The sequence below is a fragment of the Protopterus annectens genome, chromosome 13.part0 (assembly GCF_019279795.1).
Source record: "Protopterus annectens isolate FY-2018-M chromosome 13.part0, PAN1.0, whole genome shotgun sequence".
NCBI classification, from domain to species: Eukaryota; Metazoa; Chordata; order Ceratodontiformes; family Protopteridae; genus Protopterus; species Protopterus annectens.
In genome coordinates, this window is record NC_056747.1 from 817,284,162 (window position 1) to 817,304,876 (window position 20,715).

The 20,715-nt window shown below is 42.4% G+C and overlaps 1 protein-coding gene across 1 annotated transcript in view; it reads left to right on the plus strand.

The window, feature by feature from the left end:
• The window catches only part of INTS2 (integrator complex subunit 2), a 1,434,855-nt gene extending 1,415,591 nt beyond the window's left edge, over window positions 1-19,264 (plus strand). The window contains exon 24 of the mRNA XM_044054536.1: window positions 18,352-19,264. Within this exon, the coding sequence (XP_043910471.1) occupies window positions 18,352-18,518 (167 nt within the window). The 3' untranslated portion in view covers window positions 18,519-19,264. The remainder of the gene's footprint in view (window positions 1-18,351) is intronic.
• Window positions 19,265-20,715: the final 1,451 nt, after the last annotated feature.

Below are 20,715 nucleotides of genomic sequence, written 5' to 3' on the forward strand. Positions count from 1 at the left end.
TTTCTTTATCAAAGCTTCTAGCAGCTGCATATTTTCTCATGGTATAAGCAGAAATGAAATATCTCTTTAAGTTTCATGACATTAGCATAAATGAAATGTCTCTTGTTATTTTCATGACATTAGCAGAAATGAAATGTCTCTTGTTAAGTTTCTAATAGCTGTGCAGATTCATGCAGTGTGAACAGAATAAATGTATTAACCCTTTTAAACCTCGAATGCACTAAGCATGCATATTACTGTTATATATTTTTCTAACAAGTGGAACTTTTTTTTTATTCTGTGGGATTCTGATAAAGATTTACACCCTTTTTATGCTCTTCTTTCCTCCATTCTACATTTTAGTGGACCTTTATGGTGCAGGGGCAAGTTACTCTATCTTCAAGATCCAGCTTGCTACTTTTTCTGGTTGAAATTCTTTTGCATTTGTTTCACTTAAAATCTACACAGCCTTTCTCAAAGAAGCATTCTTGTTAAGACCTCCAGTTAAAGATCATATCCCACCATGGAACCTTACTTTGACTTTTCAAACACTGTCACAACTCTCCTTTGAACCTGCATCATCTGCCTCCTTGAAACATCATTCTTGGAAAACATTGATGTTCTTCGTGTTTCACTGTTGCAGTCATCACACTTGGGTTATATGCCTGCAGGTAGCCCTCAGTCAGCCCGAATACCAGAGACTTAGTATTTCTGCGTCAGGGGTATAATCAGTCTTTCTTGCCGAGGAGCCCAAAGCAGAAGCAGTTTGCACGAGTGCCAGTCGGCCACTACCTGAGTTTTCACTTCCAAATTGAATCATCCTGAAGTCTTCTAAAGCTAAGTACCCCGTTGGGGATCCTTTCTTCTTGCTCTAACCGATGTCAGAAAAACTTAACAATTGTCTCGCCTGTGGAAAGCAAAAACCACACCAAGATTTCCATTCTTACTGTGTCACCTGTTTAGGTCCAGACCACAACATAGCTCACTGTCAGTTTTGTGCTTTGTTTAACCCCCGAACTATTCGTCATTGGGCCCTTATTGTCGCTAAATACTTTCGCTCTCGATCTCCGTATTCCAAAATGGCTTTGGTAAGCCATCCGACTACCGATCTTCCGAAAAAACGTAAGGTTAAAGACAGAGACAGACTGCACAGGTATAAAAAAATGCAGATGATGCTTCCGTTAAGCTATTCGCCATTTCGCCGGTACTCAGTGAGGTGTTTTTGCAGCCCCTGATGCCCGCTTCGATGGATTCGCTACAGAGACCCGTTTAGAGTCCAGTATGCTGCGAGAGTCTTCTTTGACTATGGAACCTGCAGATGTCTCTACCTTGGATGGGTCCGGAGCCGCTGTGCAGGCACCGGCTTCTGAGGATGTTCTTCTCACTACCGATATTCAACACAAACTGACTATTTCTTTCGTGTCTTCAGTTCTGTCTAAAACTACCGAGTTTCTAAGGCCAAGAGTACGTGCTATGCCTAAAAAAACAATGACCCAAAGTCAAGCACCTGCTTCCTTGCCACAATATCAAATGCTTAAAATGGCAGAAGACCTGATTATGCTGATTAGGGGAAGCCAGCCTTCCCCTGCTAAGAGAAGAGACCTGTCCCCAGCAGCTTTAACAGACCAAGAGTCCGACAACTCTAAGGTATCTGAATATGAAGACATGCCCTTATCTGCTTATGAGGATTCAGATGCAGAGGAATACATTCCTTCTGCTTCTCCTCCAGAGGATTTTTCTTTTGGTGAAGCCCTACATACTTTAAGAGAGCATTTCCACTGGGAATGCCAAGACAATCCTCAGTCCAAAAGGAGACTCAGAATTTTTAGATTTGGCACAACATAAACCTTTATCAATACCCCCAGTTCTGGATGTTGTGGATGATGTCTTTATGGAATCCGGTCTAATACTTTACCCCTGCTCCCAAGAAACCAGACAGGTACTACTGAGTTCCTGACTCTCACAAATTCCTTTTCAAAAATCTTACTGATGACCCAGAAGTAATCTCCCAGGATCCTAAAGGTATGAAAGCAACTACAGCTAAGAATCCTACCCCTTCGGACAGGAATTCCAGAACTTTAGACAGATGGGGTAAAAAAGTATACACCTCTGCAACTCTCCCCATTAGGGCATTGAATTGCCAGTTTCACATGCTGAAGTACCAGCAACATATTATGGAACTTATTAAGCAAAAATTAGCTACCTTTACAGACTGTGCAGAAAATAAAGAATTACAAGAGGGTATGCATTCTGCAAGCCAAGTCAGCAAGCATACTTTGCAGTGTGGCTTTGACGCCCTAGAAGCATCTTGCAGGGCAGCAGTCACTGGTTCTGTGCTGAGAAGGCATGCTTGGCTTAAAGAGCAGACCTTGCCAGACCATGTCAAATCAAAATTACTAGACACTCCATTGAACAAGGACAATCTGTTTGGCGCCAAAGCAGAAGAGGTTCTTAAAAAGATGGAAGAAAAAGCTAAATCTATGCAGACAGTCAAAGATTTCTTGCAAGTAGAGCCTCCTAGATTCAGTAGGCATTTCCCCTCGAAGCATTGGTCCTTTCTAGCCTCCTCAAAGCCATCTCAAACTAGACCCAGGGGAAACAGACCTCCCAGACTACAGTCTCGGGGTATGCAGAGATCTAAGCAATGGAGTGCCTCCACTTCAAACACAGGGAGTGCTAAGCCACCGCCTTACGGAAATAATTCACAATGACTTCTCAACTCCACTCCTCACCTATGCCCAACTGCTCGTGCCCCTAGGAGGAAAACTTGCCCATCATGCAAAAAACTGGACTTCCATCACCAAAGACTGATGGGTCCTCAACATTGTATCCCAGGGGTACAAATTTTACTTCCACTCACTGCCAACCCCAAAAAGGTTCCCGGACCTTCTTCCAAACCAGTGGGCAGAGGCAGAAAACCAAGTTCAATCCCTGCTCTCCATAAGGGCAATTCAGCCTGTTCTTGCAGAACAGATAGGTCAAGGGTTCTATTCCTGACTTTTCCTGGTACCCAGAAAAGAGGGCACTTGTGCCCAATCCTAGATCTTTCCATTTTAAACACCTTCCTGGTGGTGCCAAAATTCAAAATGCTCACCCTTCAGCGGCTCCTTCCTATGCTGGACAAAGATGCCTGGTTAGCCACCCTAGACCTAAAACAAGCTACCCATTTATGTCAAGCAAAGTTCTTCATTAGCACTCTTCAAGAAAATTCTTGATGAGTGGATGGGAAATAGGAAATACACCCCGGGGATCACTTCTGTGTCTCTGCTGGACAGTGGCACAGGAAAATAACCTTCTTGGGTGGCGTAAGCTATGGTACCTTGCTGGCTAGGCTTACATAGGCCATTGGGCCAATAATCTAGTACCTACCTATGAACCTATAAGCCTATCTGCACATCCCTATCAGGGACTCATGCAGGAAATACCTATGCTTCAGGGCAGGATATATGCATTATCAGTTCTCTGCACTTCCCTTTGGCTTATCCACTGCTCTCAGAGTATTCACAAAATGCCTGGCTCCAACCATTGCCTACTGCAGATAGAGAAAAATTCAGATTTACCCATACTTGGACAACTGCCTGATTCAGGCAGACAGTCAGGAAATGCTGTTGCCGCACCTGACATTTGTAAAGAACCTTCTAACCTCCCTGGGGTACACTGTCAACAAAAATAAATCAGAACTAGTCCCCAGTCGAAAGATTATATTCCTGGGAACAAGCTTGGACACAGCATGCCAGATGGCATTCCTTACTCCAGAAAAACAAGCCTTTCTGACAGGCTACTTCACTCAAATGGCCACCAGAATCAAGCTATCTGCAAGGAAAATCCTGCAGGCCCTAGGGTTCATGGACTCTTGCATCCTACTAATTCCATATGCCAGACTGCATATGAGGAAACTTAAATGGTACTTAAGTCTTTGGTGCCAACTTTCTCAGGACCTGGAAACTGTCATTCCTGTCATGCCTTGTCTAAGGACAGAGTTTCTTTGGTGGTAAGCAACATGCAACCACAACAAGGGACTTCCCTTTACTCAGCCCCACATCGCCCAGACCCTAACCAAAGACACATCAGACTATGCCTGGGGGGCACACCTGGATGACAAGTGCATTCAGGGCCATTGGAGCCCAAGTCAAAATCATCTGCACATCAACCAAAAAGAGATGCTAGCTGTTCAGCATGCTCTAAAAACTTTCAGATCCCTACTATCACCAGGACCCCTGCTAATAAAAACAGACAACGCCACAGTCATGTGGTGCATCAACAATCAAGGGGAAACCCACTCTGCAGGCTAGCCATGGCCCTGTGGAACATGGCCTTGGACATGCAGATCCATCTGCAAGCTCAATTCCTGCCAGGCAAACAAAACTCACTGGCAGACGACTTAAGCAGACATCTCCTAGACCCACACGAGTGGCAATTAGAGCCCAGCACCTTCAAACGTCTGATGCAGAAATGGGGGACCCCAGAGGTGGATCTCTTTGCCTCCCCCTACAATCACCACCTCAGCAAATTCTGCACCAGGACACCTCACAGCAGGGCCTGGAAAGTGGGATGCCCTATCCTTCCAGTGGGTAAACCTCTCAATCTATGCACTTCCCCCTCTGCCCCTTCTCTCAAGAATATTGCTCAAGATAAGACAGGACAGACCAAGGACAATCCTGATTGCCCTGGACTGGCCACGCCAGCACTGGTACCCACTACTGCGCAGCCTGTCACCAGTGCCACCCTGGCACCTACCCCAGAGCCCGAACCTCCTCACTCAGCAGGGGGGACGGATCTTGCATCCGCAAACCCTGAATCTTGCAGCCTGGCTTATTCCTTGAATTATCCCCCAGTGACCAGCCTAAGCAAGCAGGTGCTGGGCATCATTCTTGAAGCCAGAAGACCCAGTACAAGGAAATTTTATGCTGATAAGTGAGAAAGGTATTGCTCCTGGATTCAATCTAAAAGAGAGGACACAGCACTGCCCTCCCTACCTCTAATCCTGGATTACTTAGCAGATCTACTCCACAGAGGCCTATCCTTCTCCTCCATTAAGATCCATGCCTCTGCCATCTCGGCTCATTACAACACTGAGCCACCCTCTTCTCTCATCCTCTCATCAAACAGTTCCTGAGAGGGGCAGGCAACTTTAAGCCACCAAGGAGAGCACCCACCTCTGCTTGGGACCTTAACTTTGTACTGGAAAAGCTCATGCTACCCCCTTTTGAGCCTGCAGCATCAGCAGAATTAAAATTCCTCTCTTGGAAAACAGCCTTGCTTCTGGCCATCACTTCAGCTATAAGAGTGTCTGAGCTACAAGCACTTATGGCTATGGAACCCTTCATTATTTTTTCATGCTGACAGGGTCTTTGTCAGGACTAATCCTTCCTTTATGCCTAAAGTGGTGTCCAGTGTGGCTCTCAACCAATCTACCCATTTGCCAACCTTCTTCCCTAATCCTCAAAATAAAGGGGAAAGGATCCTGCACTCCTTGGACATGCACAGACAGCTCAGATTCTACCTGAATAAGACTAAGCCCTTCGGGAAATCTGACCAGTTACTACTCAGTTTTGCACCAGGGGCAGAGGGCAAGGACATTTCAAAACAGACAATTTCCAGATGGATAGCACACTGTATCCATTTCTGCTACAAATACCACGGGAAACCAACCCCTCATGGGGTCAGAACACATTCCACTAGGGCAACTTCTACCTTTACAGCATTCCTCAGGGGAGTCTCTACCAGGGACATTCTGGAGGCTGCTACCTGGAATTCTCTACACACATTCACCAAGCATTACCACCTGCCTATATTTTCCAAATCCAGGGTGGGTTTTGCAACTGCAGTCCTGCAGGGCATACTAGCCAGCCCAAACTCTTCTTTACTGCCTCCACCCTTTCTTCAGCTTTGAGAATCAACCCAAGTGTGATGACTGCAACAGTGAAACACGAAGAACATAGTACAGTTTTGTATACTTACCATAAATGAAGATGTTCGAGTGTATTCACTGTTGCAGTCCTGGTTTCACTCCCTCCAGCCCCCTTCTCTCTCTCTCTCACCTGTCTGTGTATATTACTCACCTGGTGGTGATTTCCCACCATAGCTTAGCTCCCTGTTGGGAGGCTCCTGACATTTGGGGCAATAAAAACTGATGTAATGGCATCAGCTGCCTGTTTTTATACCCCTGATGACCTGACGTATGTCCTGGAGTGACAGCAACAGATGCAGAAATACTAAATCTCTGGTATTCGGGCCGACTGAGGGCTACCTGCAGGCAGATAACCCAAGTGTGATGACTGCAACAGTGAATACACTCGAACATCTACATTTATGGTAAGTCTTACACGACTGTACTTTCCTAGTGGCTGTTACTTCAGCCAAGAGTGTGTCTGTGCTACAGGCATTATCCTGCCAACAAACCTGCTTTCATTTTCATAGAGATATAGTTGTTCTTGCACCAGACTTTTCCTTTGTGCCTAAAGTAATCTCGGAGTTAGCGTTGAACCAGTCCATGTTCGTGCCTGTCCTTTTTCCTAGTCATTCTAACCAAGGAGAATATACTTTGCATACTCTAGATGTACATTGCCAACTGAGATTTTATCTCTATAAAACAAAGTCTACATAAAGAAGACAAACATTTTGAATCTTTCTGCAAGAGTAATGTGGGATCTAAAGTTTCCAAGGTCACCTTGTCCAGATGGTTGTCAGATTGCATTACCTTTATACTTTTAAGGATTTGACCCTCTCTTCCAGGCCTAGAGTCAGTTTTATAAGACCAATGCCTGTCTACTGCTTATTTTAGACACTCTACAGTAGATATCTGTGCATTACCAGCTTGGTTTGATGTGCACATCTTTATCAAACATTACAAACTGGACTTAATATCCAGGTATAGAGCAGCTTTTGGTTCTAACATACTGAGGAGTATTGTGCCACAGTGCCACCCAGGATGCAAAAGTAGCCAGGGAATCTGTGCCAGATAGTCAAGACAGAAGGAGGGACAACATAGGATACCATAGTTATGTACTTAACCATAATGAAAGATCCTTGATCCACTCTCCACTTGTCTGGATTGCCCACCCTCCTTCCCCCCTTTCATATTGTTGTGTGTGCTTCTGTTTTCCAGGACGACCTGATAAATACCTGAAACCTTTCTCTCAGTTCCTTGTCATTACTTTCAGGTCCATTCTTTATATACAGTATTCTGCCATCTATTAGGGCAGATTTACATAGCACTTTGGGAGTGGGGGAGCTCAAGCACTGGAGAAGCTCTGATGAAGATGTTGCTAGCTCAGATCAGCCATGAAGCAGATAATCCAACCAGTCGAAATAAATGTAGAGGGACAACAAGGATCTATCATTATGTTAAGTACATAACTTTATTTTTCTGTGTGCTCTGTTTTCTAACTCTGCTATTTTTTGAAAATGTTCTTGAAACATCTAATATTCAGCTAGTCTTTCATTCATTTCATCTCTTGATTTCTGCAGTTTTATTAGCTCATCTGAATAGCTTCTTCTGTTTTTCTAGCCTTTTCACATTTGACTTTATAGTGACTCACATTTTAAACACATTTGAATATGTTTGATGTGTTTTTCCTCTAAATCCTGTATCAAAGCTGAAACCTGAACTGTTTTTTGCTGAACAGCAGCAAGGCTTTTCCCCCACCGGATTTTTTTGTTTTCTTGTCCTTTTCAATTTGATATTCTCCTACTTTCTCCAGATTTCTTCTTTTCTACTGGATTTTCTCTTACTAGTTGTAGATTTCTTCTTTACTGACATCGAGGCAGTGTAGTGACTAACTGGTAAAAGAATTTTACCCAGATTGGTAACTTTTGCTGACTGTTTTATACCATCATTATTTTCACACTGGGTAGGCTCTAACCATCCTGCGTTTCACATTTCAGAGTGCAGCACTCTTGAAATTGTCTTCTTTGGTCATATCGTTACACTGTTCACACTGGGGAATATCTCTTAGTATGAAACTGCTGTTTATGGTATTTTGAAGTTTCTCCTTTTCCCACTGTAATGTGAATGTCGAGTTGGTGTCTGAGGGGCATGGGATGCAAGGAGAGAGGCTTGTCCCTCTGCAGAAATGCCTTTTTTTCAATGTGTATGAGTGGTTTTAGCTGGCTTGTGTTTTTAGTCAGTTTTAATTGAGCACTTGCTTTTGAAGCTATCATGTTGAGTATTCTTAGGTGATGCACTTGAAGATGTTTTGATAATGCTTCCCTGGAGCTGTACTCACCCAACCCGTGTAAACCTGATAGATTTTATAGAGTAGTGGGAAATTTAATATATCTTTATGAAAATTATGTAAAAAGTTCTGTAGTTATTAGCTGGGAACCACGTAGAATCCAAAGTGGCACTAGCTAATAAAACTCTTCCCAATGATATGATCAGTCATATATTGGATGGGTGTGATAAAATTATCCCTTCATTATCTACTTTAAACATTAAGGCTTCTAATTGCCAATGCAAAAAGAGTATTCTGAAATTAATGGCAAACATGATTGAAGACGTTCCTGATGCGACCTTGAAGCAGAAACATCTAAAATTATCTCATAAGCATGCTAACAGGTAAGGCTGTGATTATGTTGATGCCAGTGCTAGGGCTGCTGCTTCTTGTATGTTTATAATAGGGTAGTAGAGTGTGTTTTTAGACATATTAGAGGTGGTGATGTAAACAATATATTAGAAAGTAAAGAATATGGGTGGATTTTATTGTTACAAGCAGATTTATTTCCTAGCTTAAATAGTACTGAGAGTATTAAACCTGTCTTGGTTAAAAAATAACTACAATTGCAATAATATATATGCTGGTATCTTGAATATGCATGAAGGATTAATTCACCATTCTTTAATTATGTGATGTCATAATTATTTTATGAATTGATGTTTTTTATAGGCTGACTATGATCTTGACTTTTTTAAATTCTTTTATATGAAGTTAATTGTTTTATATTGGAATAGCACTGAAGAAGGTTGATACCCGAAAGCCTTGCCTATAATAAAATAAGTTTTTTGTATGTTTTGAGTGGTCTTGGAGTTGGTTCTTTTTATGGTTTTGGATTCTCCTAACTTCTCGTCTGTCACTGCATCAACTTTTTTGTTGGTGCTTCTTGTATGTTTGCCAGGAGATGTACATGGTTCATAATTCTAATCTTACTAGACAGTGTAAAAGGGCAGCTTTTTAAATGTGACTCTAACAAGAACTTACTGCCTGGGAGTTGTAGTCTGTGTGACTGCAGTTGTAAACATTATAGCCCAGCTGTCTGTTGATCTCACTCATTGAAATCTTTGATGTTCTAATCATCTGGAAGTTATTCCCATTCTAAAGTATTCACTAATCAAGTGACCACACAGATTGCCCTAAATAGTACAGCAAAAATACACCTAAATCCATGGGGGTGGGTTGTTTCAAAAAATAGATCACACAAACACTAAGTTTCCATTCTAATAGTTACCTTAGTGAGGCTGCACATGAAAATGATTCAGCAGCTCCTGAGGTGTCTGTATTGCAAGTGTTTTCATTATTTGGACAAGGTAGGACTTCTGATGGTGTGCATATTACCTATTAGTGAACTCAGCTATGTCATTTAACCTGAACTGCAGAAGGCTGATTAACACCTTCACTTTTTGGGATCACACACCCACTTCATTATATTTATAAATTCTAAATAATGGTTTGAGTTACAGAAGATGTAAAATATGATACATCTTTGACAGACAAGTACGTTATACTCTAGTGCTAGTATCAAATGTCTTTTATATAGATGCATTGCTGATTTTAAATTGCAGATTTTTGAAAGGAAAATATTTTGCCAAAAATACTAGTGTTATGATCAAACAAAATGTTACATCTGTGTAAGTATGTAAGATAAATTCAAGATATCAGTCAGAGAATTGTTCACCTGTTCAAGACCTTTCCATTGATGTACAGTAGACTCCCTCTTCTCCGGTCTTACTGGAACCAGACCTTAGGCTGGATAAACAAACAACTGGTTAATCAGACAAAGCATACAAAATTACATTTATAGGTTATAAATCCGCTAGAATAACATGACTTGTGTTAGTAGGCATTTTTCTAATAAATATGAAGTCTGAAACTCAAATGTCCGTCATTATTTAGCCCAGAGGAGGCAGAAGTGTTGTTCTTCTCAGTTGTCTTTTGGGGCTGTGGCAGAAATTTGATGGCCTGTTAAAGAGAGGCTGGACAAGAGGGAGTCTGCTGTATGACAAGGGATAGCATACTGTTGTTTTGCGACATTGCCAAATCTATGCAAATGATACATGTAATCATTTCACAGTATTTCAAAACAATATTAATCTGAAAATCCATTTGTGTTAGATAGCAAGTATTGTTGGAACCATTGTGTGCCTTAATGTTTTATTAAGATGGCACAACATGTTCACCTTTAAGTCGCACAGCTTTTATGAAATTAATGCAGTTATGAAGATATAGGTAATAGTCATAACTTTTTTTTTTTTTTTACCAAAAGCACATTTATATCTCAGAAAGTCTTTACATTACCCATGGTTTAATGTTATCTTTATTAACACTGTGACGTTTGAGCCCTGGGCCAGCAATCAGGGAGCCTCAATCCTCACCACTAACACCATTGAGGTTGTCTCCTAGAAGAGGAAAGGATAATTAATGCACACAGTAAAGTACAATTTCCCTTAAGTGCACACAGAGATCAGTCAGTCTGGGGCTTGTTGCTTCCTTGCTCACCAGGTCCCCAATAAGACTCCCCACTGGCACAACTATAGGGTCCATGTCTCAGCCTAGTTGGGCAAGCTAAAACCTCCAGTACCCTCTTTGTCCAACCAGTGCTTCGTGTCCCTGCCCAAATAGCTGACACAACACACACGCACTTTGAGATAAGTATTTGTACAACTTCACAGACACTCCTGGGAAAGGCTGACACAGATTCTCCAGCTGTGCCCCTTTACCCAGACCATACAGTAGTAATCCCTGCCACCACCCAGCTAATAATATCAGCTACTAAAAGGCCCTTAAAAGGTTGACCAATTATTACTGTGCAATATTATCCAATTGGTAATGTGACTATACAGTCTAAGGCTTATTTTAGAGTGGCCTATTACAATAACTTCTATAAATATGCAATGTACTCTAGAGCTTATCTCTACACAACCCAGCCACAGGTAAAGGTTTTTAAAATATTTAATAGTAAATAATTAAAACACAAGACAATACTACTACATCACAGAGATATCTAAGAGTTCAGAGATCACACAGAAACTTAAAATAATACAGAAGGACAGGTCTGATTTCAAAGAAAAATACCTAATTAATCTTTACTAGCTTTAACTATTCCTACAAGAAATCACACTGCTAAAACTTACATGTGAGCTTAGGCAGAGTGCTGATTTAGATATCCAAGATCGAAATGCTCTCAGTCTCTTGTGAGAAAACAGTATTTAAACATTACTAACAAACGTGTCTGCTGGGTCCCTCCCAAATTACATCAAGTTAACACTTAGGTCGTCTCAGGCAAACAAACTGCATTATTTAGCAATCTAACACCTGCTCAGAAACTTACAACAATAGAAGACATTTCACATGTATACTCTAACAGAAACCAGAGCAGTAAAGCACCATCCACATGTAAGTTCTGGTCATAAACTTTAGCCTTAAAACAATGGGCATGAAACCTTCATCCAGACTCACTGGAGTCGAATTCTAACATGAAAGGGTCACAACATGCTTCACTGGGCCAGTAGAGTGCAATGTTGTCACATATTTTGCAGTTCCACATTTCACAGTATTCTTTTAAACTCAAGAAAACATGCCTGTATTTTACATTTATTAACAATGCCAGAATTATATGTCAAATTCTATTTGACTAGGCTGGCCGCCTTCTCCCAGTTCTCCCCAATCATCACATCTCTTCCCCTCCGGGGAACTCAACCAAGTTTTTCAAGTGCCCCTTGAGAAACATCACTTGAGAGTGTCAGGTCTATCTGGGTGTACCTCACCCCATTCCCTATCTTGAGAGCCCATCTGCATTGGCATTGCTACTTCCACTGCGGTGCTGCACTGACATATATGCTTGCAACCCCCTGGCTCCATCTTAGCAACTTGGCATTTTGATGACTGGCTGTGTTTAACCATGTTAGGGGGTTGTGATCTGTCATCACAGTGAATTTTCTTCCATACAGATAAGGCTGAAGTTTTTGTAGTGTCTACAGTATGGCTGGACATTCCTTTTCTACCACTGCATAGCATTCCTCCCTGGGTTGGAGCCTACGACTGAGATGAACCACTGGGTGCTCTTCTCCCTCTGAAGAAATCTGGCTAAGTACAGCCCCCACCCTATAGTTTGAAGCGTCCACCTGCACAACAAATTCTTTGCTATAGTCTGGACTGGCTAACACAGGGGGTCCTCCCAAAGCTTCCTTAAACTTCTGAAATGCCTGCTCACATGCTGAGGTCCACACTACCTTATCTGGCCTGTTCTTCCTTGCAAGGTCTTTGAGGGGAGCAGCTGTGGTACTATAACTGGGAATGAACTTTTTGTAGTACCCTGCTGTCCCTAAGAATGCCCTCACCTGCTTTTTGGTAACAGGTGCAGGCCATGCCTCAATAGCTTCCACTTTGGCAGGTTTTGGCCTTATCTTACCACTCCCCACTCTATGTCCTAGGTAGAAGACCTCTGCCATACCCACCTGACATTTGCTCGGCTTAATGGTCAACGCTGCCCTCTGTAGTCTGCCCAGCACCTCCCTGACATGCTGAAGCTTTTGCCAGGGATGGCTATAGATAGCAATATCATCCATGTAAGCAAGGGCAAACCCTCCTGCTAAGATATGATCTACCAGCCTCTAGAAAGTCGCTGGTGCATTCTTCATCCCAAAGGGCATCTTTGTGAACTCATACAAGCCAAAAGGAGTCACAAAGGCTGACTTCACTCTAGCACTGGGAGTCAAGGGCACCTGCCAGTAACCCTTGGTGAGATCAGTGGTTGTAAGATACTTAGCGCAACCCAGCTGCTCTAGGGCCTCATCTGTCCTAGGCATGGGGTAAGCATCTGACTCTGTGTAACTATTTAATTTCCTGTAATCCACACACAACCTGGTGCTCCCATCCTTCTTTGGCACCAACACCACTGGTGAGTCCCAGGGACTGTTGAACTCTTGAATCACCCCTAGTTCCAACATCTCCTGTACCTCCTCCCTCAGAGTCTGTTTGACACTCTCAGGCACCCTATAAGGGGCCTGCCTAATAGGCCTTTGGGGTCTGTATCCACCTGGTGCTGCACCAGGTGGGTGCACCCTGGTTTCCCAGTGAGCACATCCCCAAATTCCTGCAACACTGCTCGGATTTCTCGAACCTGGGTAGGAGATAGCTGCTGGGATATTGCTACCCCTTCCACCGAGGTGTAAGCCCGAGCCTCACTGAGGAGATCAGTCACAAGATCTCTCTGACGACTCCTGCAATCCACTGCAAATGCTCAGCACAAGGGCCTCCCTATCATGGTAAGGTTTCATCATGTTAACATGGTACAATTTGTGCCCCTACCTTCTGCCTAGCAGTTCCACCATGTAGTTAACGTCACTTACCTTTCTTATCACCTTGTAAGGTCCCTCCCAAGCTGCTTGCAACTTGTTGTGTCTGACAGGAATGAGAACCATCACCTGCTGCCCTACAGCATACTCTCTAGCTCAAGCATTCCTGTCGTACCACACCTTTTTCTGTTGTTGGACTTCTGCCAGGTTCTCCTGGGCCAAGCCCATGAGTTCCCTGTGCCTTGTCCTGAGGTTCAGGACATATGCCACAACAGACACCTTGTGAGACTCACACTCACTTCCCACTCATCTCGAATTAAATCTAGAGGTCCCCTCACCCTGTGCCCATACAGCAACTCAGAGGGTGAAAAACCCGTGGATTCCTGGGGAACCACTCTGTAAACAAACAAACAACAGATGGGGCAAATATTTGTCCCTCTCCCTCTTAAACTGATCTGCAAATGCCTGTAGCATGGACTTGATTGTAGAGTTTAACCTCTCAACAAGACCATTAGTCTGGGGATGGTAGGGGGTGGTGTTCATGTGCTTCACCCTACAGGACTTCCACAGACAAGCCAGCAGGTCTGACATAAAATTGGCACCTCTGTCAGATACTATTTCCTTTGGGAAACCTACCTTGCTGAAAATCTCTAGCAAAGCATTTGCCACCTTCTCGGCCTCAATGGAGGACAAAGCCACTGCCTCAGGGTATCGTGTAGCATAATCTATAATCACTAGGATATACTTTTTCCCTGTGGAATTTGAGGTACTCAGAGGATCCACATTATCCATAGCTACCCTCTGAAATGGCTCCTCAATCACAGGCAAAGGCATCAAAGGAGCTCTCACCTTGTCTCCTGCCTTGCCTACCTTTTGGCACTGCTCACAGATCCTGCAGTACCCTGTTACATCTCTGGAAATTCCAGGCCAATAGAAGTTTTGCATAATACGCCTCTTTGTACGTTTTATGCCCATATGACCTGCAAAGGGAATATCATGGGCTATGGCTAGAAGCACCAGACGGTAAGCTCTAGGCACTACCAACTGCTGTACTCTGTCACCTTCCAGCCCTCCCTCAGGGATCCTCTCTCTGTACAGTAACCCTTTGTTCCAGTATACAGATTCCCCCTTCCCTTGAGAATCAGGTGCCTCCCTAGCTACTTGCCTCAGGCCTTGCAGTGTAGGGTCTGAGATCTGAGCCTGTCTCAAGTCTCTCCTTGTAACCCTTCCCAGCTCCCCTTCCACTGGAAGTCTGGCATCCTCTGACAGTGGTGCCTCACTGTCAGCCTGGGTACTACTACTCACCTCTACCTTTGCAGTTACCCTGTCCAAGGGAAACATCAGTACCCACAAGCAGCTGTGGCTCACATTCAGTCTCACTGCTACAGCATAGCTCACTCCCTGAAGTAACCACCTCAGCAGTCCTGGCTGCAAGTATGCAGTCTGTCTGGGTCTCCCCCAGGCTACCAGACCCACATGCTTGTCTCCTAGCCTCACTGTGTGTAACTGCATAAGTACATATTACTGCCTCATCCAAATCCTTCCCTCTCAGGACATCTGCAGGGTGGTAGTTCCATACCCCGGTTGTCTCAAGACAGCCCACTATTGGCATTTTGTCTTTCCCACTTACTGGCTCCCTCACCTTTGGTTCTCCACCTTGCCTCCGTGGACATCTGTATGCCCCATGGCCCCACTGGTTGCATTCAAAACATTTAACCCTAGCTCCTGATGTGTACCTGGACTAGTGGCTTCACCTGCTACTGGCAGATTCTGTTGGGGCAGTCTGTGCTGCCCACCATGGGTTCCTTTAGACCCATGAGCAGTACTGGGGGTCCCTTTCCTGTCCTGGGCTGCCCTGCTTGCTAGGTATAGGTCTCCCTTATTCCCCAACTCCTCTGAAGTAGCACACTGTCTATCAGCTAACCAGATCCTCATGTCTTCAGGCAAAGTGCTAAGGGCTTGTTCCCTTACCAAAAGGTCTGCCAGCCCTTCAAAAGTGGTGACTTGACATCCACTCACCCAGCTATGAAAATAAGTGCTCAGTTCAGCAACATATTCACATACATTTTCATCTGCCTTGCATCTATGCTCACGAAACTTTTTCCTATAGATTTCAGGTGTTAGCTTAAAACATTCTAACAAATGTCTTTTTACAGCAGTATAATCAAAACAGTCAGTGTCATGCATTTTTGCTAAAGAAGTTACAGCTTTACCATGGAGTAAGGGGGTCAGGAACCATACCCAGAGCCTTTGGTCAACTTCATACTGTTTACATACCTGCTCAAACATATGAATGAAGCTATCAAAATTATCCCCCTCTTTAAACTGTGGAAGAAATTTACTGACCTTTTGTGCTTCTGGGGTCTAGTTACTCCCTTCTCCATTACCTCCATGACTCTGGCGACGAGTCAGCATTTCCCTCTCATGCTTTCTGTGACGTTCCTGTTCTTCAGCTTCTAGGCCCCTCATTTTCTCAGCTGCTTCTAGTTCCATATGCCTGGCCTCCAACTCATGTCTCTCTAGCTCCAGCTGGATTTTTAAGTCCACTGCAGAAAGGTTGAGCTGTCCATTCTCCGAGAATATTGTATCTCCACTGTCAGTCTGATTTTCCTCCAGGCTGCTGTTTTCTCATGCAGCTGTAACCAAGGCTGCAGTCAGGTCTGCCTTAGTCAGGTTTCCATGCACCAGCCTCCTAGCCTGGCACATCTCCGCCAGCTGGCTCCTTGTCAGCTTTCCATACTCCTCTGCTGACATGCTGCCTGCTCACCCTGACTAACACTAAGCTAACAAAAGAAATAAAACAAATGTGATCTGAACTCTGAGTATACACTGTGTGGCTGTTTTAGAGTACAAAACACTTTGAGATCACTGTACATAAGCTACAGGAATTCGCTGTACCCACACCACTACAAGCCAATTAGTGTGTGAAGTAGATCCCACCACTGCCACCAAATGTGATGGTCAAGCCCTGGCCCAGCAATCAAGGATCCTCAGTCCTCACCACTAACACCAGGGAAGTCATCTCCTAGAAGAAGAAAGGATAACTAATACACACAGTAAAGTACAATTTTTGTTAATTGAACACAGAGATCGCAGTCAGTCTGGGGCTGATTTGCTCCCTTGCTCACCAGGTCCCCAATAAGACTCCCCACTGGCACAGCTATAGTGTCCAGGTCTCAGCCTAGCTGGGCAAGCTAAAACCTCCAGTACCTTCTCTGTCCAACCAGTGCTTCTTGTCCCTGCCCAAGTAGCTGACACAAAACACATGCACTTTGAGATAAGTATTTATACTTCACAGACACTCCTGGGAAAGGCTGACACAGATTCTCCAGCTGTGCCCCTTTACCCAGACCATAAGATAGTAATTCCTGCCACCACCCAGCTAATAATATCAGCTACTAAAAGGCCCTTAAAAGGGTGACCAATTATTACTGTGCAATGTTATTATCTAATTGGTAATGTGACTATACAGTCTAATGCTTATTTTAGAGCGGCCTATTACAATAACCTCTATAAATATGCATTATACTCTAGAGCTTATCTCAACACAAACCAGCCACAGTTAAAGGTTTTTAAAATATTTAATAATAAATAATTAAAACACAAGACAATACTACTACACCACAGAGATATCTAAGAGTTCAGAGATTACACAGAAACTTAAAATAATACAGTAGGACAGGTCTGATTTCAAAGAAAAATACCTAATTAATCTTTACTAGCTTAACTATTCCTACAAGAAATCACATTGATAAAACTTACATGTGAGCTTAGGCAGAGTGCTGAGTTAGATATCCAAGATCAAAATGCTGTCAGTCTCTTGTGAGAAAACAGTATTTAAACATTACTAACAAACATGTCTGCTGTGTCCCTCCCAAATTACATCATGTTGACACTTAGGTTTTTCCAAGCAAACAAACTGCATTATTTAGCAATCTAACACCTGCTCAGAAACTTAAAACAACAGAAGACATTTCACATGTATACTCTAACAGAAACCAGAGCAGTAAAGTACCATCCACATGTAAATTCTGGTCATAAACTTTAGCCTTAAAACAATGGGCATGAAACCTTCATCCAGACTCACTGGATCCGAATTCTAACATGAAAGGGTCACAACATGCTTCACTGGGCCAGTAGAGTGCAATGTTGCCACTTATTTTACAGTTCCACATTTGACAGTATTCTTTTACACTCAAGAAAACATGCCTGTATTTTACATTTATTTACAAATGCCAGAATTATATATCAAATTCCTTTTGACTAGGCTGGCAGCCTTCGCCCATCTCTCCCCAATCGTCACAAACACCCACTGCTTGAATTACACCATCCCCAACATGAAAGTTTAACACTATTTTGCATTAGTAATGTAAACATGGAAATATTGTATGTTTTTCATAACTTGTTGTAAACAACCCTCAATAACTCCATCTCTGCACATGCCATGCTGACCATTTCACTGCTGTACTTAGCAAATCATGCCACCTTGCTGCTTTAGTTTTCAGAAATTAGACTTTGAAAACAGTGACATGTATACTAATTTCAGGAGTACAGGGAAGTCTCCTTTAAAGACTAGTATACTGTTGCAGGATTTATAGAAACTTGTCTTTCCTGATGACTATAGTCTTGTAGGAAGCAATGAGTTAAGTACTTTTAACAAGATGTCCAAAGCATGACTGGAGTTGAGACTGATACAGAGTTTCTGCAAACAAACGTTCAAAACATTGAATACATATGTGTTACTGAAATAGTTTGCTTGGCTAAAGTCGTTTTTCAGTCAGTATTTCTGTTAGTTCAACTACATAATTGATTTTTTTTTTTTTTTTTTTTTAATTTGTTTTCTACCACTTTATCTGCAGGTCTTCAGATTCTGAAAGAAAAGCAAAGTGGTCAGCTTGGGCCAACTAAATATAGCCTTTCTCAGAAAAGTGTGCCAGCAGAATTTGAAAGTATGGACCCAGATGTGCAGTTATGCCACCGTGTAGAAGCCACCTTCGTTGAAATAATAAATATGAGCTTAACTTGATTGTAGCCATGCATAGCCAGGCGTAAAGCAGGATGTGGCAGTCTTTTTATGTAATATGAATGTTTAATTTGCCTGGAAATAGCAGACGTCTGTTTAAGAAACATTTCCCTTCCAGGTTGGCATGAACTTGGAGAACTAGAAAGACACCACTGAGAGTAGAAACATTATTACTCTTTCCCAGTATTCAAGTTTTTTGAAAGAATTTTGCACTGGGGCATATATATATATATATATATATATATATATATATATATATATATATAGTTTTATCAAAAAATAGCTCAGTACATAAAGTCAGTTAATAGAAGAGGGGGTGGTTGGTGACTGGAGCAAATAAAAATATGCAGTATTTGAGGTTTCTTTAAATGTGAAGAAATTTCCTGTTACAAAGTTAAAATGTAAAGCATTATTAATGTTAGTTTGTATATATGTTCATTCTGGAGCTCACCTCTAGCCTTCATGGCCTCAAAACAGCCCCTTCTTAGGTTTTAACTAGTCACACATCTTTTACATGTAAGGCATCTTTAGCAGTGGATAAGGACTGATCATTATGCTGAAACACCATTGCTTACATTATATTCCATTATCACTCATTGCTAAAAGATTTTGCCTGCATTAGCATTGCCTCCTCATAGCAAGAGGTTCTCCGGTTCGATCCTCGGCTGGGGTGCCTTCTGTGCAGTCTGCATGTCCTCCCTGTGGTCGCATGGGTTTCCTCCACGTGCTCTGGTTTCCTCTCACATCCCAAAGACATGCTGTAGGTGGATTGGACACTCTAACTTGGCCCTAGGCGTGAGTGCATGCATGTGTGCACCTTCTGTGGAAGGTTGGGTGCCGGGCTGGCAACTTGACACCGTAAAACTCCATTGCCAATCATGAGCGGACAGGTGATCCGCTGTGGCAACCCCTAACCAGGAAAAGCCGAAAGAAGAAGAAGAAGATCTAGAGTGCACTAAACTAACAGTCCTGATTACTACCTTTCTTCATCAAAAACCTTGTAGCATTGTGTTTTGTTCTCTAGGGTGGGAATGTTGCTTAAATAATGCTAAGAAATTTAGTAATGCCTCATGCAGACCAATTTATTGGGTTTACCCTTTCTTTATGATATAGTAATAGAGAATGCTCATCTCAGTTGTTGTATTTGTCATTAGACATTCTGTATACACAAGATGGAATTGTTGTGTCTGCTGCATTTCACACTGAGCTAGTAAGCATTCATGTTGATTTTTATTATTATTATTATTATTATAGGTAGTAAATTTACCACTCAAGCCAGAGAGATAAGTCTCTTGTGGCTGTGGGTTTTCACAGAGTGTCAGTTCCCAGATCCTATAGTTTAATAAATGCGGCCTTTGCTTTGAGCTGTAGTCAGACAAGTGCCAGATAATTTACTGAAAATTCAATGAATGACCAAGCATGGAATTCCAGAGCTGAACTGCAGCCTTCCAGGAAAAAGTGCTTGTTTGCAGTGGGTGGTTGACTGTGAGTTAATGTAATTCCACCCAAACTAACACCAGGAAAAAAAAAACAAGAATAAATTTGCAGTGATATAACTTATTGAGTTGTTGGGGAGAAAACATTGAATTGTTCCCAGTTTGTTCGCTAAAAGCTGAATTGTTTATTTGTATTTTATGTAGGGCTTGGAGTTGAAATGTTATTTATACTGTTATGGCTCACAGAGCTGTTAATGGACCAGAACTGGCAGCAAGAAAATAAGAAAGCCACTGCATGATATTGTTTTAACAGTTCTGTTAAACTTGCATAAGTTACTGTTTACCACTTACGTCTTTATGCTGTATTTTCACCAGTCTCTCTCCTGTTTGTATACTCATCATTTGAATGTACAGAAATATGTGCAAGAGGAATGCTTTATTTCACCCACACTCACAATGGAAACTTAACCTCGAAGAAAATTTGTACAGCCTTTGGTGGTTTGTAGCCCAGTTACTGGGTTTCTTTGTCTTTTATATTTGGAAGTTAGAATGTATAGAGACTGTAAACAAACATCCCAGTGTCGGGGACAGCTCAGGAGCAGATTTCCCTGCCTCTGTGAAGAGTTTGGCTGTAAAATCTCTGCGGTGTCACTTTAATAAGAAACTACATTCATTGATTTTTATTGCATCACTGGACCAGAATGATTAGTTCTTTTGGTAAAATAAACTCTGCATTTTGTTTCTGTAGTTGATTCATATTAAAC